At 71.3% G+C, this 17,199-nt stretch overlaps 1 protein-coding gene across 4 annotated transcripts; it reads right to left on the bottom strand.

Annotated features, from left to right (window-relative positions):
• Positions 1-325: 325 nt before the first annotated feature.
• Positions 326-16,746, bottom strand: SLC4A1 (solute carrier family 4 member 1 (Diego blood group)). Of its 4 annotated transcripts, XM_068919225.1 has the most exons (22): positions 16,656-16,746; positions 12,765-12,873; positions 12,535-12,631; positions 10,971-11,040; positions 10,715-10,815; positions 8,629-8,702; positions 8,200-8,377; positions 7,981-8,116; positions 7,735-7,864; positions 6,627-6,702; positions 6,024-6,208; positions 5,188-5,398; positions 4,865-5,068; positions 4,471-4,619; positions 4,021-4,215; positions 3,186-3,362; positions 2,873-2,962; positions 2,560-2,726; positions 2,157-2,410; positions 1,876-2,045; positions 1,399-1,572; positions 326-1,317 (listed from the first exon to the last, which is right to left on the bottom strand). In XM_068919225.1, exons 2-22 carry the CDS (start codon positions 12,780-12,782, stop codon positions 1,237-1,239), a joined length of 2,937 nt encoding a protein of 978 aa, XP_068775326.1. In that variant the 5' UTR covers positions 12,783-12,873; positions 16,656-16,746; the 3' UTR covers positions 326-1,236. The 4 variants fall into 4 exon arrangements, with proteins under 4 accessions (XP_068775326.1, XP_068775327.1, XP_068775328.1 ...); XM_068919226.1 differs by lacking the exon at positions 12,765-12,873 and having other exon boundaries at positions 16,656-16,736; XM_068919227.1 differs by lacking the exons at positions 10,715-10,815; positions 10,971-11,040 and having other exon boundaries at positions 16,656-16,737.
• Between the last annotated feature and the right edge of the window lie 453 nt (positions 16,747-17,199).

Below are 17,199 nucleotides of genomic sequence, written 5' to 3'. Positions count from 1 at the left end.
TTGACACTACCACTAATTCATCGAGACTAATAGCAGTCCAGCAAGGACGCTGCCGCGCTGGTCCGTGGAGCGCAGGCCCTGAGCACAACAAGCCTTTCCGGACGACGGGAAACGATCCTAGTTTCTCTCTAGTATATACACACGCACACGCAATGCCGGCACCTTCTGCGGGCAGAAGCACACTCAGCCTTCGGAAATAAATTACAAACTCCCCCACTCACAAGCATCAAATATACAGATCACTCCTTGCAGCTGGTGGTTTTTAGATGCTTTTTCTTTTTTTTTTTCCCTGCTTTTTTTTTTTTGGCTTTGTTTTTGCTTTTTTAATAAACCCTCACTGCAGAAGCACCAGCATCTTTTTTTTTTTTTGGTTTTTCTTTTTTTTTTTTTGGGGGGGGGTGCAATTTTCCTCGTTGCAAACGCATAAGCCCCCCACTGTCGGACTATTTACATCCCTACCCCGGGGATGACATCGATAAGTTAATGCAAACCCAGGGAAAGGCCCCGAGTTGTTTTTTTTTTTTTGGGGGGGGGGGGGCACCAGCCAAGTCAATCCAAGCAGCAGCACCGGGCGCCCCAGCAAAGCGCCCGTGACCCTCAATCCCAAGCAAGCAGCGAAGAAAGAGGTGAAAAACAGCTCGGGGCCTTTCGGGAGAAGGAGCTCGTCCGAGCTGAGCCCTTCGGGCTCGTTAGCACCGAAAGTTCGTCTGGGGAAGCGGGGCCGAGCGGGGAAGCCGGCGGGGGGGGGTTGTGCCTGCCTGGTTTCCCCTCTCAGCGGGGTCTGCGGTGGCCCTGGAGGTCTTTCCCCGGGAGGGGACGGGCGGGTGACGCTGCGGACAGGCCACCCCGCGCTGCCCGGGGGGGGGGGGGCCAGGAGGTGGGGTCCCAGGGGACCCCCCCCCGGCCTGAGCTGCTCCCCCAAGGGCAGAGGAGACCTTGCCGCCGCAGACGGAAAAACAAGAGGAAAAAGAGGAGGAGGGAAATAAAAACAAAAAAATACTCCTTTTGCAAACGGGAAGCGGGTGCTTTCGGGGCCGGGGTGGGGGGGGGGTGGCCGGAGCGGCCCCCCCGTGGCCCCCCGCCTCGCCGGCCGCCGAGCCTCGTCGCGTCGCCCGGCGGCCGTGGGAAACCCGCGGCGCGTCTCCGAGCCGGGGTGGCAGCAGGGTGGTGGGGGGGGGGACACAAATGCGGCGCAGGGTCCGGGGCGCCCCAGGGGGCTGGGGGGGGGGGCGCCCCTTAGCTGGGCATCTGCACCTCGTCGTACACGTCCCTGCCCTCCACCTCGTCCAAGGCGACGGTGGTGTCGTCCGAGTCCAGCTGCGGGGAAGCGGGAGGCCGTTAGGTGGGAGGGGGCCGCGGCGGTGGCCCGGGGAGGGGGGGGACCGAGGGGCTACGTACGCGTTGCAGCTCGTCGGCCTGGAAGATGCGGGGCAGCAGGAAGTGCCGCAGGGGTACGGTGAGGATGAGGATGAAGGGCAAGGCTAGCGAGGCCGCCGTGGACTTGACGGCCCAGAGCACGACCAGGGTGACGATCTGGGTGACGGTGAAGAGGTGCATGCGCCAAGTCTTCACCTGCGGGAGGAAAAGGCGAGCGCGGGGTCAGGGCAGCCGCCGGGGTGCAGCGCCCCTCCGCCGCCATCCCCCCCCCCTCCCACCACCACCCCCCGGCCCAACCCCGCAGCGGTGCTGCTTTGCGCCAGCACCCTCGGGAGACCCCCCCCCACCCACCCAACGCCAACCGGGGAGGAGGGTGGCGGAGGGGATCGGCTGTGCCAAAGAGCCCAGCGAAGGCCAGGGCGGAGAGGGAGGTTTTTAGGTGGCATCATGGGGTGCCACAGCCCATGGCCGGACCCCCGACCGAGGCCAGGTGCTCACCTTGCTGAAGTAGGAGTCTTTGGGGTGATACTTGGGTGGCATCAGCAGGAACAAGATGCGGTCAAAGAGCTGGATGCCAAAGAGGGAGGTGACACCCATGTAGAGGAAGATGCCGAAGAGCACGGCCATCGGGATGTACCTCAGGATGGGCTCCATGAGGATGGAGACACCTGCGGTGGAGAAGAACCGGTCAAGGAGATCCACCATGGCTGAGGGCACCCAGTCCTCACCACCAGCACCACGCGGGGCTGGGGGACCCCTTCCCTGCTGCAGGGGCTCACCAATGAGCACGGCCACCAGCAAGCCGCTGATGCGCTGCTCCTTGACCTCCAGGATCTGGGACTTTTCATTGGGAGAGGAGGCCTTGCTCATGATGGTGAGGGCGTTGGCGTGGGTGATGGTGCGGACGGTGGTGGCGCTGAGCCAGGGCACGCCGAAGAGCGCCGCCATGCCGCCCATGCCCACGATGAGCAGAAGATCCAGGTGGAAGCCCGAGCCCTTCACCAGCTTGCGCTCGGGCTTGCTGATGATGAGGCTGGGGAGGAGGGCACGAGGCCGAGTCGGCGGCGAGGCGCCACGGACGGGGGCCCTTCCTTCCCGCCAGCTCCTCCTTGCATCCATCCCGCTCCCCGCCGCGCACTGCGGCCCCCTCCCAGCCCCACGGCCCTCCCCGCTGCCCCTTACGTCGTGATCTGCGTCTCGAGGAAGATGAGGATGAAGACCAAGATGGCCGGCACCACAGAGGCGAACATCATCCACATGGGGAAGGGCTTCCTGTTGCCCATGGGGCTGATAAACCAGCCGCGGGCGGCCTCATTGGTGACCTCGAGGCCTTTGGGGACCTTCAGTTTCTGGACGGGAGCAGAGATGGGGCAGTGAACAGGGGATGTGACCAAGCTGGGGGGGTCCCAGTGCACGGATGGGGGCGAAGAGGAGACCCCATCCCACCCACCGCCCTGCACCGAGCACGGCTGCTTGCACCCCACCGCCCGCTGACCTGCGTGTACGTGTCCTTGATGAGGAAGTCAACCAGCGCCATGATGAAGATGGAAATGGGCACCCCAAAGTCCCCGATCAAGCGCCGGACCTGCGGGGCGAACCGCGGCCGTGTCACCACCAGCTGCCTCACCGCGGGTTCCCGAGGACCTCCGGGCAGGCATGCAGCGAGTCTGCAAGCTCTCAGCCAGCCCCATTGGGGAAACCACTCCCCAAGAGCAGGGTCAAAGCTGATCCTGCACCCAGCGAGCCCCCGTTTGGCCCCGAATGCTGCCCCGGGCCCCGCGCGGGGCGGCTCGTGCCGGCCCACGCACCTTGCCGGGCAGGAAAGGGCTGTTCTTGAACTTGCGGAGGAAGAACGCCAGGAAGAAGGTGCCGGCCATGAGCACGAGGGAGAGCAGCGCCGTGTTGGGCTCCTCTTTCGGGGTGATAGCGGGGTTCAGCGTGGGAGTCACATTGTAAATCCTCTGCAGCGGGTGATCCTTGAAGATCTGGGGAGGGATCGAGAAGCGGCTCAGGAGCAGGACCGGCCAGGCTGGGGCTGAGCACGGGCTCCCACGTCCCTCCGGGCCGGCGCGGGGACAAGGCAGGGCGCACGTGGGGTCCTCCCCGCTCGCCCACCCAGGGTCCGGCGCGGCCAGGAGCTCGGCGCGCCGCCAGCCCGGCTTTATTTTTAGGCTCATTTTTCCCCTCGTTCCTTGGGAGGAGATGCCAGGCGGCGCGGCGAAGCGTGGCCTCGCCGTGGCCCTGCGTCACCCAGGGTGCTGGGAGCTGGGCCGAGCCCGCGCCGGGGCACCTCCGAGGGACGGGGTGGGATGGAGGGTCTGGGATGAGCGCCGGGGGTCCAGGAGGTGTGATGGGGGTCTGGGAGATGTGCTGGGGCTCTGGGATGTGCTAAGGGTCTAGGACGGGACGGAGGTCCGGGGGGATGTGATGGGGGTCCAGGGTGACATAGGAGAGAAACCGGAGCAGGGAACCACTTGGGGAGGGGGAGAAAACGGTACCAAACGGGCTCCATCGCTCTCCCGCATCCCTCGCGGCTCCTGTGGTTTCCGTGGAAAGCCGGCGCGCCGCAGCCCCCTTCCCGTGGCAGGGGGCCGGGGTCCCCGCACCCCCCTCGCCCTCTGCGGCCAGCCCCCTGCCCCGCACCTTGAAGAGCTTGTCGAAGGTCTCGTAGATGAAGATGAGGGAGATGAGGAAGGAGAAGATCTCCTGGGTGTAGCGGGAGAGGTAGCGCACCAGGAAGCTGCCCTCCAAGGCCACCACCAGCAGCACCAGCAGGATGAGCCAGAAGCCGACCCAGACGCGGCCCACGATGTACTCCATGCCTCTGCCCTCGCAGAACTGCCACAGCGAGAGACCGCGGCCCCCGCCGTCACCCCGCAGCCCCGGCACCCAGCCGGCCCGGACCCTCGGGGCCCTGCCGCGGCCCCGCGCCCAGCGGCTGAGGGATGCGGGGACGGGGATGGCGGTACCCCGGCGGGCGGCATCACCCACACGGCACCATCCCAGCGGCAGCACCCGTGCGAGCCCAGCGCAGGCGACCGCCAGCCGCTGGCGGCGGGCCGGGGGCACCCACGGGTGCGGGCCAGCACCCACCTTGTAGAAGGACTCCTCGAAGACGAGCAGGGGCCCCGAGAAGCCGACGACGAGCAGGGGCTGGGCGCCGAGCAGGCTGAAGAGGACGCACTGCACGCACGTGGCGACGAGCAGCTCCGACACCCCCATCATGCCGTTGGTCTTGTCACCTGCGAAGCGGCGGAGCGGGTCGGCGGGCGCCCAGCGCCGGGCTCCCCCCTCCCCTCGCTCCTCGGCCCCCGCGGGTGCCGATCCCACGGGAGGAGCCGTAAACCCCCGCCAGCGTCCCTGGGACATCGGGAGCGGGATGATGCTCCAGGTGGCGGTACCCTCCCTCCGGCAGAGCCTCATCCCCATCCCGGGGACGTCCCCACTCCCCCAGGGTGCCCCCAGCCCCTGTCCCCCCCCCCATTACTCAGCAGGCCTCCGAAGGTGATGGCGGGCGACAGCGCGGCGAAGTAGATGAAGATGACGGCGGCCAGGCACTGCGGGTTCAGGGCGTCCTTGATGTCGCTGAGATATTTGGGGTAGCGGCGGCGGATGTCCCGCACCACCCCCCCGAAAGGCCACCCCGTCTTGCGCAGGGGGTCGTCGTCCTCCGCCGGCCGGCGCCTGAGCCCTACGGGCACGAGCAGGCGGCGATGGGGACACGCGGGGTGCCGCCGGCGCCCCCCAGCCCGCCGGGGAGCGGGGCCGGCAGCGGGGGACCGCGCGGGGCCGGGGCGTCCCCCGCCGTACCCAGGTCCTTTGGGATACGCTCGTCGGGCACCTCCTTGCGGGGCCGGTAGCGGCGGCGGAGCAGCTCGCGCTGCAGCGGCACCAGCCCCCGGAGCAGCTCCTCGCTCTGGATTTCGGTGGGCGGCAGGACGATGCTGGCCTCCAGGAAGGCCTCCAGGCCGTGGGCCAGGTCGCGGTGGTCCTTGGCCAGGTAGGCGTCCTGGCGAAACACCTGCGGCGCCGCGCGGCGGAGACGGGCTCAGCCGCCCCCGTCGCACCCCCCCACCACCCCGTGTCCCTGCAGGGGACATGGGGGGACCCAGGGGCATGGGGGACCAGGGACACGGGCAGGGGGACATGAGGGCATGGGGCCACAGGAGCATGGGGACATGGGGGGCACGGGGCCACAGGGACAAGGGGGCATGGGGATGTGGGGCCACAGGAGCATGGGGACACAGGGCCAGAGGGACGTGGGACTACAGGGATGTGGGGATATGGGGGCATGGAGCTGCAGGGGCAGGGGGACATAGGGACTTGGGGACAGGGCTGCCTGGGGACATGGGAGCCTGGGGCTACCAGGCCATGGGGCCATGGGGCCATGGGTGCATGGGGACCGTGGGTGCACGGAGTCCTGGGGACACAGAAGCCCAGAGCTACAGGGACGTGAGGTCACAGGGACACGGGGACAGGGCTGCACGGAGCCACGGGCAAGGGGGCACGGGGCTAAGCGGAGCGTGGCGACGTGGGACCACGCGGTGCACGGGGACGCGGTGGCCGTGGAGACGTGAGGGCCACGGGGACGTGGGGACACGGGCCCAGAGGGGGCGGGCTGTGCCGGAGGGCGCGCGGAGCCGTACGTGGTCGGACATCATGGTGGCCACGGCGCGGCCGATCTCGTGGTAGCTGACGCGCGGGCTGTCGGGGCCCAGCAGCACGAAGAGGAAGCGCACGGGCAGCGGCTCCTCCAGGATGGCGTCCAGCGGCACGGCGTCCTTCAGGCGCACGAAGGCCAGCGTCGGCTGCTCCAGGAAGGCCACGCAGCCTGGCGGGGGACGGCACGGGGTCATGAGGGGAGCGGGCGCAGGACACGGCGGGACCGTGGGGACGTGGCGGGTACGGAGACACGAGGACATGGGGACGTTGGGGCACGGGGGGCCACAGGGGCATGGAGACGTGGGGGACACGGGGACAGGGCTGCAGGGAGCCATGGGCATGGGGCAACACGGGGCCACCGGGACGAAGGGATGCAGGGACTCGGATGGGGACACGGGGGCCAGACGCGAGGACAGAGGGACGCGAGGACAAAGTGGGCACAGAGCCACGGCCGGGGGGGGGGGCGTGGGAACGGAAACGTGGGGACGGGGAGGCACGGGGACACGGGCACGGACAGCGGGAGAGCAAGCGGCAGCGGAGGGCGGAAGCCGAAGCGCCCGGAGAGGCTTCGCCCCGGCGCCGCTCACCCACGAGCACCAGCGAGGCCTCGGCGTCCCTGGGCACCTTCCCGGGCAGCAGGGGCTCGTCGGCGCTCGGGCCGGCCTGCGGGCGGGAGGAAGGCCGGCATCAGGCGGCTGGGCGTCCCGCGCCCCGCTCCATCCCGCGCCGGGGCGGCTGCTGCCACCCGCCCTCTGCCCGCCTCCCCACCACCCCGGGCGCACGTGGACGTCTGTGCGCGCCCACGCGGGTGCACACGCGTGCCGGTATGGGCATGCACGCGTGTGCATGGGCGTGCACGCAGGCGGCCGTGCGAGGGTGCGGGTGTGCGCATGCGTGCGTGGGTGCGTGCGGGTGACTGTGCAAGGGTGTGGGCACATGCGTGCGTGCGTGGGTGGGTGCGTGCAACTGCGAGGGTGCAGGCACGTGCATGCATGTGTTGGTGTGTGCGTGCAAGGGTGCAGGCATGTGCATGCATGGGTGTGTGCGTGCATGCGTGTGGCTGTGCAAGGGTGCAGGTGCATGCATGCGTGGGTGTGTGCAGTTGGCTATGCAAGGGTGCGGGTGTGTGCATGCATGCGTGGGTGTGTGCATGTGACTGTGCAAGGGTGCGGGTGCATGCATGCATGCGTGGGTGTGCGGTTGCATGCATGTGGCAGTGTGAGGGTGCGGGCATGTGCATGCATGCATGCAGCTGTGCAGTGTGCACACATTTGCATGCACATGCTAGCACACACGTGCATGTGTGTGAGGGCAACACAAAGCTGTAGGTGTGAGCGTGCAGCTGTGCCTGCGCGCGCGCGCAGCATGGACAGCTGCATGTTGGGTGTGCACGTGCCATGCGTGTGTTGCATGCAGGCACGTGAGCCCGCTCGCGTGTTTGTGCCGGGCTATGTGTGTGCACGCCTGCGGGCACGCACGCTGCTCGAGGAGGGGGTACGGACTGCGCCGAGACGCACGGGGTGAAAACCTGCAACGTCCCCCGGGGCCGGGCGGGGAGATGGGGCGAGCTGCGCACGCTGGGTGCAGCATCACGCGCATTTGCACCCGCGTCTCCGCCTGGGCACCCGGCTGCGTTTGCGAGTCGCCCCGCGCGCACCCCCCCGCCACCCCAGCCCTCCTCGCCCGCTCGCCCACCACCAGCTTGGACATCTCGATGGGCTGGTGCTGCTGCAGCAGCGGCTTCTCCGCCTCCGCCGTGCCCTGCTCCGCTCGCTGCAGCTGCGCCGGCATCAGCGTCCGGACGGACTCGGCCTCGGTGGGGTGCCTGCGAGCGCCGGAGGGGACGGCCGTGAGCCGGGCGAGCGCCGGCGCCCTGCCCGCCGGTCCCCGAACCCGCTGGCGGGCAAAAGCCGGAGGGCGGCGGGGTTTTGGCCGCCGTACTTGTGCCGCAGCAGCAGGGTCCTCAGGATGGCCTCGCGGTCCTGCGCCTTGACCTGCCCCTGCTCGATCATCCGGTCGATGAGCGCCCGGGCGATGCCCACCAGCGACGTCGCCGCCTCGTCCAGGAGGACGGTGCCTGCGGGGACAGCGCCGGTCACCCGCGGGCCACCTCGGGCCGCCCGTCCGCGGCCCCCCTCCCCGGCGACCCGGCGTTCCCACCTTTGCCCAAAGCCCGGCTGACGTCCTGCAGGCTGCGGTAGCTCAGGTAGGGGAGATGGGGCTGGCTCCACTGACCGGCTTCTTGGAAGTCCTCCTCCAGCTTGAGCCAGTGGCCGGCCTCCATCCAGCACAGCTCCTTGTTCTTGTCCATGACCAGCTCGTGCAGCTCCACGTAGCCCTGCGGCAAGAGCCGGTGCCATCGGGGGCCCCGGCGCGGGGACCGCGGCCCGTGGCGCCAGGGATGGCCGGCGACCGGGACCACCCCAGGTGCCTTCAAGCTGCAGCAGGGTCCCCGTCCCCCCTCGTCCCCGGGCTCTGGTGGCGGTGGCGGGGGGACGATGCAGCCAGGCTGTGGGGCCGGCTCGCACCAGTCTGCCCGAGCCCCCGGGGCAACGGGAAGGGAGCCGGAGCGCCCCGCGCGGCACCCACCTCATGGGTGTCCCGCCGGGACACGGGCCTCCTGCTCCCCGCCGCCTCCAGGTCCACATCGGTCACCGACGGAGCTGTGAGCGGAGCGACGGCTGCGTCAGCCGGCCCACGGCCACCCCACGCGTCCCTGCCTGTTGCCCCCCATCCCCGACCCAGCTGGGGGGGTGCTGGATGTGTCCCCCAACCATTGCACCCATCCCAGACCCTGCTGGGGTTTGCTGGACGTGTCCCCGGCTTCTATCACCCACATCCTAGACCCCGTTGGGGTTGGTGGACATGTCCCTCACCTCTGTCACCCACATCCTAGACCCCGCTGGGGTTGGTGGACGTGTCCCTCACCTCTATCACCCACATCCTAGACCCCGCTGGGGTTGGTGGATGTGTCCCTCACCTCTATCACCCACATCCTAGACCCCGCTGGGGTTGCTGAACATGTCCCCCACCTCTGTCACTACATCCCTGACTCAGCTGGGGGGTTGCTGGATGCATCCCCCACCCGTTGCACCCATCCCAGACCCTGCTGAGGTTTGCTGGATGTGTCCCCGGCTTCTGTCACCCACATCCTAGACCCCATTGGGGTTGCTAGTTGTGGCCCTTGCCTCTGTCACCCCTGTTCCCAACCCCGCTGGGGTTGCTGGATGTGTCCCCCACCCATTTCACCCACCCCAGACCCAGCTGGGGCTGCTGGACATGTCCCCCACCTTTGTCACCCACATCCCTGACCCCGTTGGGGCTGCTGGACACATCCCCCACCTCTGCCACCCACATCCCTGACCCCGCTGGAGGTGCTGGACGCGTCCCCCACCTCTGCCACCCACATCCCAGACCCCGCTGGGGCTGCTGGACACGTCCCCCACCTCTGCCACCCACATCCCAGACCCCGCTGGGGCTGCTGGACGCGTCCCCCACCTCTGCCACCCACATCCCAGACCCCGCTGGGGCTGCTGGATGTGTCCCCCACCTCTGCCACCCACATCCTCGACCCTGCTGGGGCTGCTGGACGCGTCCCCCGTCCATCGCCCTGTGCCCTGCGGTGCCGGTCGCTGCCTTGCCCCCCGCGCCCGGCTCCCTGGGCAGGATGCTGGGGCCGGGCCGGGCTCCGCAGGTCTCCGTCCCCGCCGTCCCCGAGCCGGGCGGCAGGCAGGCTCACGCGGGACCGTGGCAGCACCACGGCTGCCCCGAGCGGGGCCGCGACATGTCCCCCGCCGCCCGCTCCCGCCGCCTCCTGCCCGGCCAGCCGGACCCCGCCGTGCCCGGCCACCTCGACGCCCGCAGCCGCCCGGCGAACCGTCCCAGCTCCCTGCCTACCTGTGACCCCCCACCGCGCGCTGCCCGCCGGCCCGGCCCGCTGCCGCCCCTATAAAGGCTGGCGAGGGCAGCCGGCCGGCCAGGGGGGCCACCTCCACCCGGCCCCCCGCCCCGGCGCCGAGCCGCGGCGTGTGTGCACCGTAAATCCCAAAGCACTTTGCCTTTGCTGACTGTAAACACGGCTGCGCGGCTCCCTCCTGGCCCACGGGCTCGCCGGGAGCGGGGCGGCGGGTGGGGGGGGACCGTGCCCCCCGCGCCCGCACGGCTTGGGGACCGGCGCGGTCCCCTCGCTCCGCGGCCTTGGCCGCCACCTGGGCCGTGCCGAAAGAGCCGGTAAAGATGAGGCTCGGCCACCCATAGCCCATCCCGCCGGCCGGAAAGGGGGCGCGGGTGACGGGCGCGTGGGCCGGGGTGGGGGGGACGGGGACGGGGACGAGCCCTCGAGCCCGGCCGGCCGCCCCGGCCGCCCGGCGCCAGCTGCCGCCTGCCGCCGTTCAGCCCCAAGTGGTTTTTGTCCTCACCCAAAACAAAGACTTTATTTAGCGTCAATCAGCGGGCGATTACGGGCCGAGCGGCCCCGGCGGTCACCCGGAGCTGGGTGGCGCCGCGCAGCCCCGACGCCCAGGTGATGGGCGCACCCCCCCCCCCCCCACACACACACACCAATACACACATGCACCCGCCGGGCACTCGCCGACCGAGCAACCCCGAAAGCGAAGCCAGGGAGGAGGCCGCGGCGGTGTCCGGCGGGGGCGGGGACGGGGGGGGGGTCACTCACTTTGCCCTGCGCCCCGACGGCTCGCCCTTCCCGGGGCGTCCCCGGCCGCGCGCCTGCTCCTGTCCAGGTCATAGGATCCCCGGTGGCTGGGTAAATACTGGCTGAAAAAACACACAGCGCGTCGGCCGGTGGGTCGGCCCCCCCCCCCCGAGCCCCGAGCGCTCGAGCCGGGTCCGGCGCCCAAACCGGGTGGCCCCGGGACGGGGATGCTCTTGGCCGCGGCGGCAGGGGCTGCCGGCCCTGGCGCGGGACTCACCGCAGGGGCGTCAGCTCCTTGGCTCCAGCCCTCTGCTTGGCCGAGGGGCCCCCAGCGGCGCCTCCGGCCCCTGCGCGAAACAGGCCGCGGCGTTAGCCGGCGCCGGCACCCCGGCACCCCCGCGGGAACCTGCGCCCAGCACCCGGCCCTGCCTGCCGCCGGGTGCTGCCCGGCTTAACCCCGCCAGCGCCCGGCCTCGGGGAAAGCGGCTGCTGCGGATGGACCCCGCCGGCCACGTCCGCGCCCCCCCCCCAAGGGTGCGTTAGAGAGCACCCAAGGGTGTCGGGCTTGCCTCCGGACACGGCGCCCGACGGCCCCGCGGCGGCCAAGCAGCAGCCCCCGGGTGACGGCAGAGCTGGGAGCCGGCAGCGGCTGCCGGAGCGCCCGGACGCGCTGCTGGGGAAGCGTCCCCCGTCCTGCATCAGCACCGGCGGCCGCGCGTCGGAGGCGGCACCTCGCCGGGCACCGAGGGTTCTCCAAAGGGCATCGCCGCTTTCGGGCGACGGGATGCTCGGCGTCGCCCGTCCCTTGCTGAGCACGCCAGGCTCAGCGCCGGCCGCGGCGTCCCTGCAACGCTGGCGCCCGCGCAACGCTGGCGCCCGTGCAACGCCATCACCCAGGCAATGCTGGCACCCATGCCATGTCAGCACCCACGCCGTGCTGCCGCCCGTGTAACACTGCGGCCCATGCAACACCGGTGCCCATGCAATGCCACCCCCAGTGCGATACTAGCACCCATGCAACACCGGTGCCCATGCAATGCCACCTCCGGTGTGATACTAGCACCCATGCAACACCAGTGCCCATGCAATGCCATCTCTGGTGCGATGCTGGCACCCATGCAACACCGGTGCCCATGCAATGCCACCTCCGGCGCAATACTAGCACACATGCAACACTGGCACCCATGCAATGCCACCTCTGGTGCGATGCTGGCACCCATGCAACACCGGCGCCCATGCAATGCCACCTCTGGTGCGATGCTGGCACCCATCCAACACCGGTGCCCATGCAATGCCACCTCTGGTGCGATGCTGGCACCCATGCAACACCGGCGCCCATGCAATGCCACCTCTGGTGCGATGCTGGCACCCATCCAACACCGGTGCCCATGCAATGCCACCTCTGGTGCGATGCTGGCACCCATGCAACACCGGTGCCCATGCAATGCCACCTCTGGTGCGATGCTGGCACCCATCCAACACCGGTGCCCATGCAATGCCACCTCTGCTGCGATGCTGGCACCCATGCAACGCTGGTGCCCATGCATCTCTGGGACTTGTGCACTGCCAGTGTCCATACAACACTGGTGCCCATGCAACGCTATCACCAGTGCAGCACCGGCGCCCATGCAACGCCGGCACCTGCACAACCGCAGTGCCCGTGCAACGCTGACACCCGCACAACCCCGGTGGCCATGCAACGCCGGCACCCATGCAGCACCAGTGCCCGTGCAACGCTGACACCCGCACAACCCCAGTGGCCATGCAACGCCGGCACCCGCGCATGCCTGGCGCTTCTCCCCCGCCTCAGCACCCCTCTGCCAACTGACAGAGCCACTCACTGCTCATCTCCTCCAGCGAGAGGCGTGCGCCATCCATATTGCGGTCTTCGTAGCCTTCGGGGTCCAGGTTTTTCCTCATCGCCTCCTCGTAGTCCTCCTGCGGCAGAGAAGAGGGGGTCAGCGGCGAGGAGGGCATCCCCCCCAGCTCCCGGCCGGGCAGTGCCGGGGGCCGAGGGGCCGGAGCGGGGCGCAGCGGGCAGGGGCCGGGCTCGGGGCGGCCGGGTGCCTACCTGAGCTCGCCCCTCCATGGCTCCTCGCTCGGCCCCTGCCTCTGCCTCGCTCTGTCTCAGCGCTCAGCCTGGAGGCACCATAACCCCCCGCGGCCCCGAGCTCTGCGGCCTTCGGCGGGCAGCGAGAAGGGCAGAGAAAGCAGGTTAGGAGAGGCCGGGATGGCGCGGGCAGAGCTCGGCCCCCCGCGACGCGGGAGCAGAGGGGTTTGGGTTTTTTTCCCCGTCCGCCCTCCGCGGGAACAGGCTGGGGGCAGGATGCCCGGGCCGTTCCCGCAGCCCCGACACGCGCCGGGGGGCCGCAGCCACGTAATCAGCTCCCCGAGCGCCGCAAAAGGCCGAGCGAGGTCCCGGCCCGCCGGGGACGGAGGTTTCCCCCGGGAAAGCGCTGCCCTGTCCCGCGAGCCTCCGGGGCGCCGGCAGCCGGCTGGGAACGGCCGCACCGACGTCAGGCAACGGCACTGCCCGAGCGCCCCCCGACCCCGCGCCGCGCCCACGGGCCGGGTGCCCCGGGCACCCACCCGCGCCCGTCCCCGGCACGCTGCAGGGCTCTCCGAAAGCCCCGCGTCCGCCTGCCGAAGGGCGAGCTCCAGGGTCAGCAAGGGGAAAGGGAAGCCCAGACCCCCTGCGCCCGCCGGGAGGGAGCCGGGCAGGGGGTCCTCCTGCACCTGCTGGGTCCCTGTTCCTCCCCCCCCCACGCCGGTACCCGCCGCCTCGGCAGAGCCCTGGGCTTAGAGGCCTGGGGGTGAAGGTGCAAGCCGTGCCTGCACGCCCACGCGTGCACACAGGCACCCACACCCGCGACCCCCCCCACGCGTGCACACGCGCAGGCAGGCGCGCCCGTGCCGGCGCAGCCCGCCGTGCAAGCACGCCCACGCGCACGCACCCACGCGTGCACCCCGCCCGCGCCCACCGCTTCACACCTGCCCACGGCCCGCCGGACCCCCCCGCCCCGCGCCCGCCGCACTGCCCCGACCCACCGCCAGGGGGCGCCCCGCTCCCGCACCACCTGCCCCGGGGGCAGCGTCGCGGCGTGGGTGGGGGGGGGGGCCCAGGCGTCCGGGTCCCCCCCTCCTCAACCCGCTGCCTCCCCCCAGTCGGGGGAGCCCAGGGGCTCCTGCCGCCGCCCCCCAGGGTGGGGGCACCCACGTCGGGGGGGGGGCGGCCGGGGAGCCGGCGGCGCCGCGCCCCCCAGGGTGGGGGTCGGGGTGGGAGGGGGGGCCGGGACCCCCCCCCCCGCCCCGCTCTCACCAGGGCGCCGCAGGAGCTGGCGGCCGGGCCGGCGGGGACGCGGGACCCCGGCGGGGACGCGGAGCCGCCTCGGACCCGGCCTCCTCCTTCCTGCCCCGCCTGCCCGCGCCGGGCGAGCCCCCCGGCCCCACGCGAGGCGGCCCCACGCGAGGCGGCCGCGGCCCCCCGGGCCCGGCGGTGCCCGGGCAGGTGCCCGCTGCCGCCGCCGGGACCCCGCGGCGGGAGAGCGGGGGCGGCGCCGGCACCGACCCGGCTGCGGCCGCCCGATAACGGCGAGCGGCTGCTCCGCCGCGCCGCCTGCAGCGCCGAGCACCGGCGCCCCCGGCCCCGCTCTACCGGCCCCGGCCCCGGCTCTGCTGGCCCCGGCTCTGCTAGCCCCGGCCCCGGCCCCGGCTCTGCTGGCCCCGGCTCTGCTAGCCCCGGCCCCGGCTCTGCTGGCCCCGGCTCTGCTAGCCCCGGCCCCGGCCCCGGCTCTGCTAGCCCCCGCTCTACCAGCCCTGGCCCCGGCTCTGCTGGCCCCGGCTCTGCTAGCCCCGGCCCCGGCTCTGCTGGCCCCGGCTCTGCTGGCCCCGGCTCTGCTAGTCCCGGCCCCGGCTCTGCTGGCCCCGGATCTGCTGGCCCCGGCTCTGCTAGCCCCGGCCCCGGCCCCGGCTCTGCTAGCCCCAGCTCTGCTAGCCCCGGCCCCGGCTCTGCTGGCCCCGGCTCTGCTAGTCCCGGCCCCGGCTCTGCTGGCCCCGGCTCTGCTGGCCCCGGCCCCGGCTCTGCTAGTCCCAGCTCTGCCAGCCCTGGCCTCAGCTCTGCTAGCCCCGGCCCCGGCTCTGCTGGCCCCGGCTCTGCTAGTCCCGGCCCCGGCCCCGGCTCTGCTGGCCCCGGCTCTGCTAGCCCCGGCCCCGGCTCTGCTGGCCCCGGCTCTGCTGGCCCCGGCTCTGCTAGCCCCGGCTCTACCAGCCCTGGCCCCGGCTCTGCTGGCCCCGGCTCTGCTAGTCCCGGCCCCGGCCCCGGCTCTGCTGGCCCCGGCTCTGCTAGTCCCGGCCCCGGCTCTGCTGGCCCCGGCTCTGCTAGTCCCGGCCCCGGCTCTGCTGGCCCCGGATCTGCTGGCCCCGGCTCTGCTAGCCCCGGCCCCGGCCCCGGCTCTGCTAGCCCCAGCTCTGCTAGCCCCGGCCCCGGCTCTGCTGGCCCCGGCTCTGCTAGCCCCGGCTCTACCAGCCCTGGCCCCGGCTCTGCTGGCCCCGGCTCTGCTAGTCCCGGCCCCGGCTCTGCTGGCCCCGGCTCTGCTGGCCCCGGCCCCGGCTCTGCTAGTCCCAGCTCTGCCAGCCCTGGCCTCAGCTCTGCTAGTCCCGGCCCCGGCTCTGCTAGTCCCGGCCCCAGCTCTGCTAGCCCCGGCTCTGCCGGCCCCGGCCTCAGCTCTGCCAGCCCCGGCCTCAGCTCTGCTAGTCCAGGCCCCGGTTCTGCTAGTCCCGGCCCCGGTTCTGCTAGTCCCGGCCCCAGCTCTGATAGCCTCAGCTCTGCCAGCCCCGGCCTCAGCTCTGCCAGCCCCGGCCTCAGCTCTGCTAGTCCCGGCCCCAGCTCTGCTAGTCCAGGCCCCAGCTCTGCTAGCCCTGGCTCTGCCGGCCCCCGCCTCAGCTCTGCTAGTCCTGGCCTCAGCTCTGCTGGCCCTGGCTCTGCTAGCCCCAGCTCTGCTAGTCCCAGCCCCAGCTCTGCTAGTCCCGGCCTTGGCTCTGCTAGTCCCGGATTCGGCTCTGCCAGCCCCAGCCTTGGCTCTGCAAGCCCTGGCCCCAGCTCTGCCAGCCCTGGCCTGGCTTTGCTAGCCCTGGCCCCATGCCTGCCAGCTCCAGCCCCAGCTCTGCTATCGCCTGGCCCCAGCACGGAGCCTGCAGCCCGCAGCCCCCGCGTCGTGCATCCCACGGCCTCAGCGTGGAGCCTGCAGCCCCCACGCCGTGCATCCCACGGCCTCAGCATGGAGTCCATAGCTCCCACGCTGTGCATCCTGCATGGCTCCATATGGAGCCCACGGCTCCCACGCCGTACATCCCACGGCCTCAGCACGGAGCCCACGGCTCCCACGCCGTGCATCCCACGACCTCAGCATGGAGCCCACGGCTCCCACGCCATACATCCCACGGCCTCAGCACGGAGCCCACAGCTCCCACGCCGTACATCCCACGACCTCAGCACAGAACCCGCAGCTCCCACGCCGTACATCCCACGACCTCAGCATGGAGCCCACGGCTCCCACGCCGTGCATCCCACGGCCTCAGCACGGAGCCCACGGCTCCCACGCCGTGCATCCCACGACCTCAGCACAGAACCCGCAGCTCCCACGCCGTACATCCCACGGCCTCAGCACGGAGCCCACGGCTCCCACGCCGTGCATCCCACGGCCTCAGCACGGAGCCCACGGCTCCCACGCCGTGCATCCCACGGCCTCAGCACGGAGCCCACGGCTCCCACGCCGTGCATCCCACGACCTCAGCACAGAGCCCGCAGCTCCCACGCCGTGCATCCTGCCTGGCTCCATATGAAGTCCATAGCACCCACCCCACGCACCCAGGTGCAGGACCTGCCCTCTTGCACCAGCGCCGCACCGCACAGCGCCCGCACCCCCCCAGCCCGGCCCGCCGTGCCCGCGCGCCCCGCACCTACCACCCGCGCTGGCTCCGGCGACGGCGCTGCCCTGGGCGCGAGCCCACTGCTGCCGGCGGCGCAGGACCGACGCGCCCGCGGCCCGGCTCCCGAATGCCGAGTCACGCTGGCCCCCTAATCTGGCCGGGCCACCGGCCGGCGGGCGCGCGCCCGCCCTCACCCGTGGCCGGCCCCATAAACAAGGTTATCGGGGCGCACCATCTTGCAAATTCGGGGCTGCGCCCTGGCCGCCCGCCCGCCTCCCCGGCTTCCCCCGGCCCGCGGCCCCGCTCCCCCCGCGCCAGCCCGGCCCCCGCGTCCCGCATCGCGGGGGTTTCCCCGAAGGGAAACCCCGGGAATCCCGTTTCCGTGACACTTATTTACTGGGATTTGATTTTTTTTTTTTTTTACTTAAGAAAAAACCGAGGGTTCCCGGGGAGGTTTCCCCCGGCGCAGAGGAGCGAGGCGAAGGCAGGGCCTGCAGGTGACGGTGGCGGTGGCAGCGGCGGGACGTGTCTGCCCGCCCGCCGGGAGGCTGCGAGTCCCGGAGCGTCGCCATCCTCGG

Source organism: Struthio camelus, chromosome 25, assembly GCF_040807025.1.
Source record: "Struthio camelus isolate bStrCam1 chromosome 25, bStrCam1.hap1, whole genome shotgun sequence".
NCBI classification, from domain to species: Eukaryota; Metazoa; Chordata; class Aves; order Struthioniformes; family Struthionidae; genus Struthio; species Struthio camelus.
Note: the sequence above shows the minus strand (reverse complement) of the source record. Positions and strands in the feature narration are given on the sequence as shown.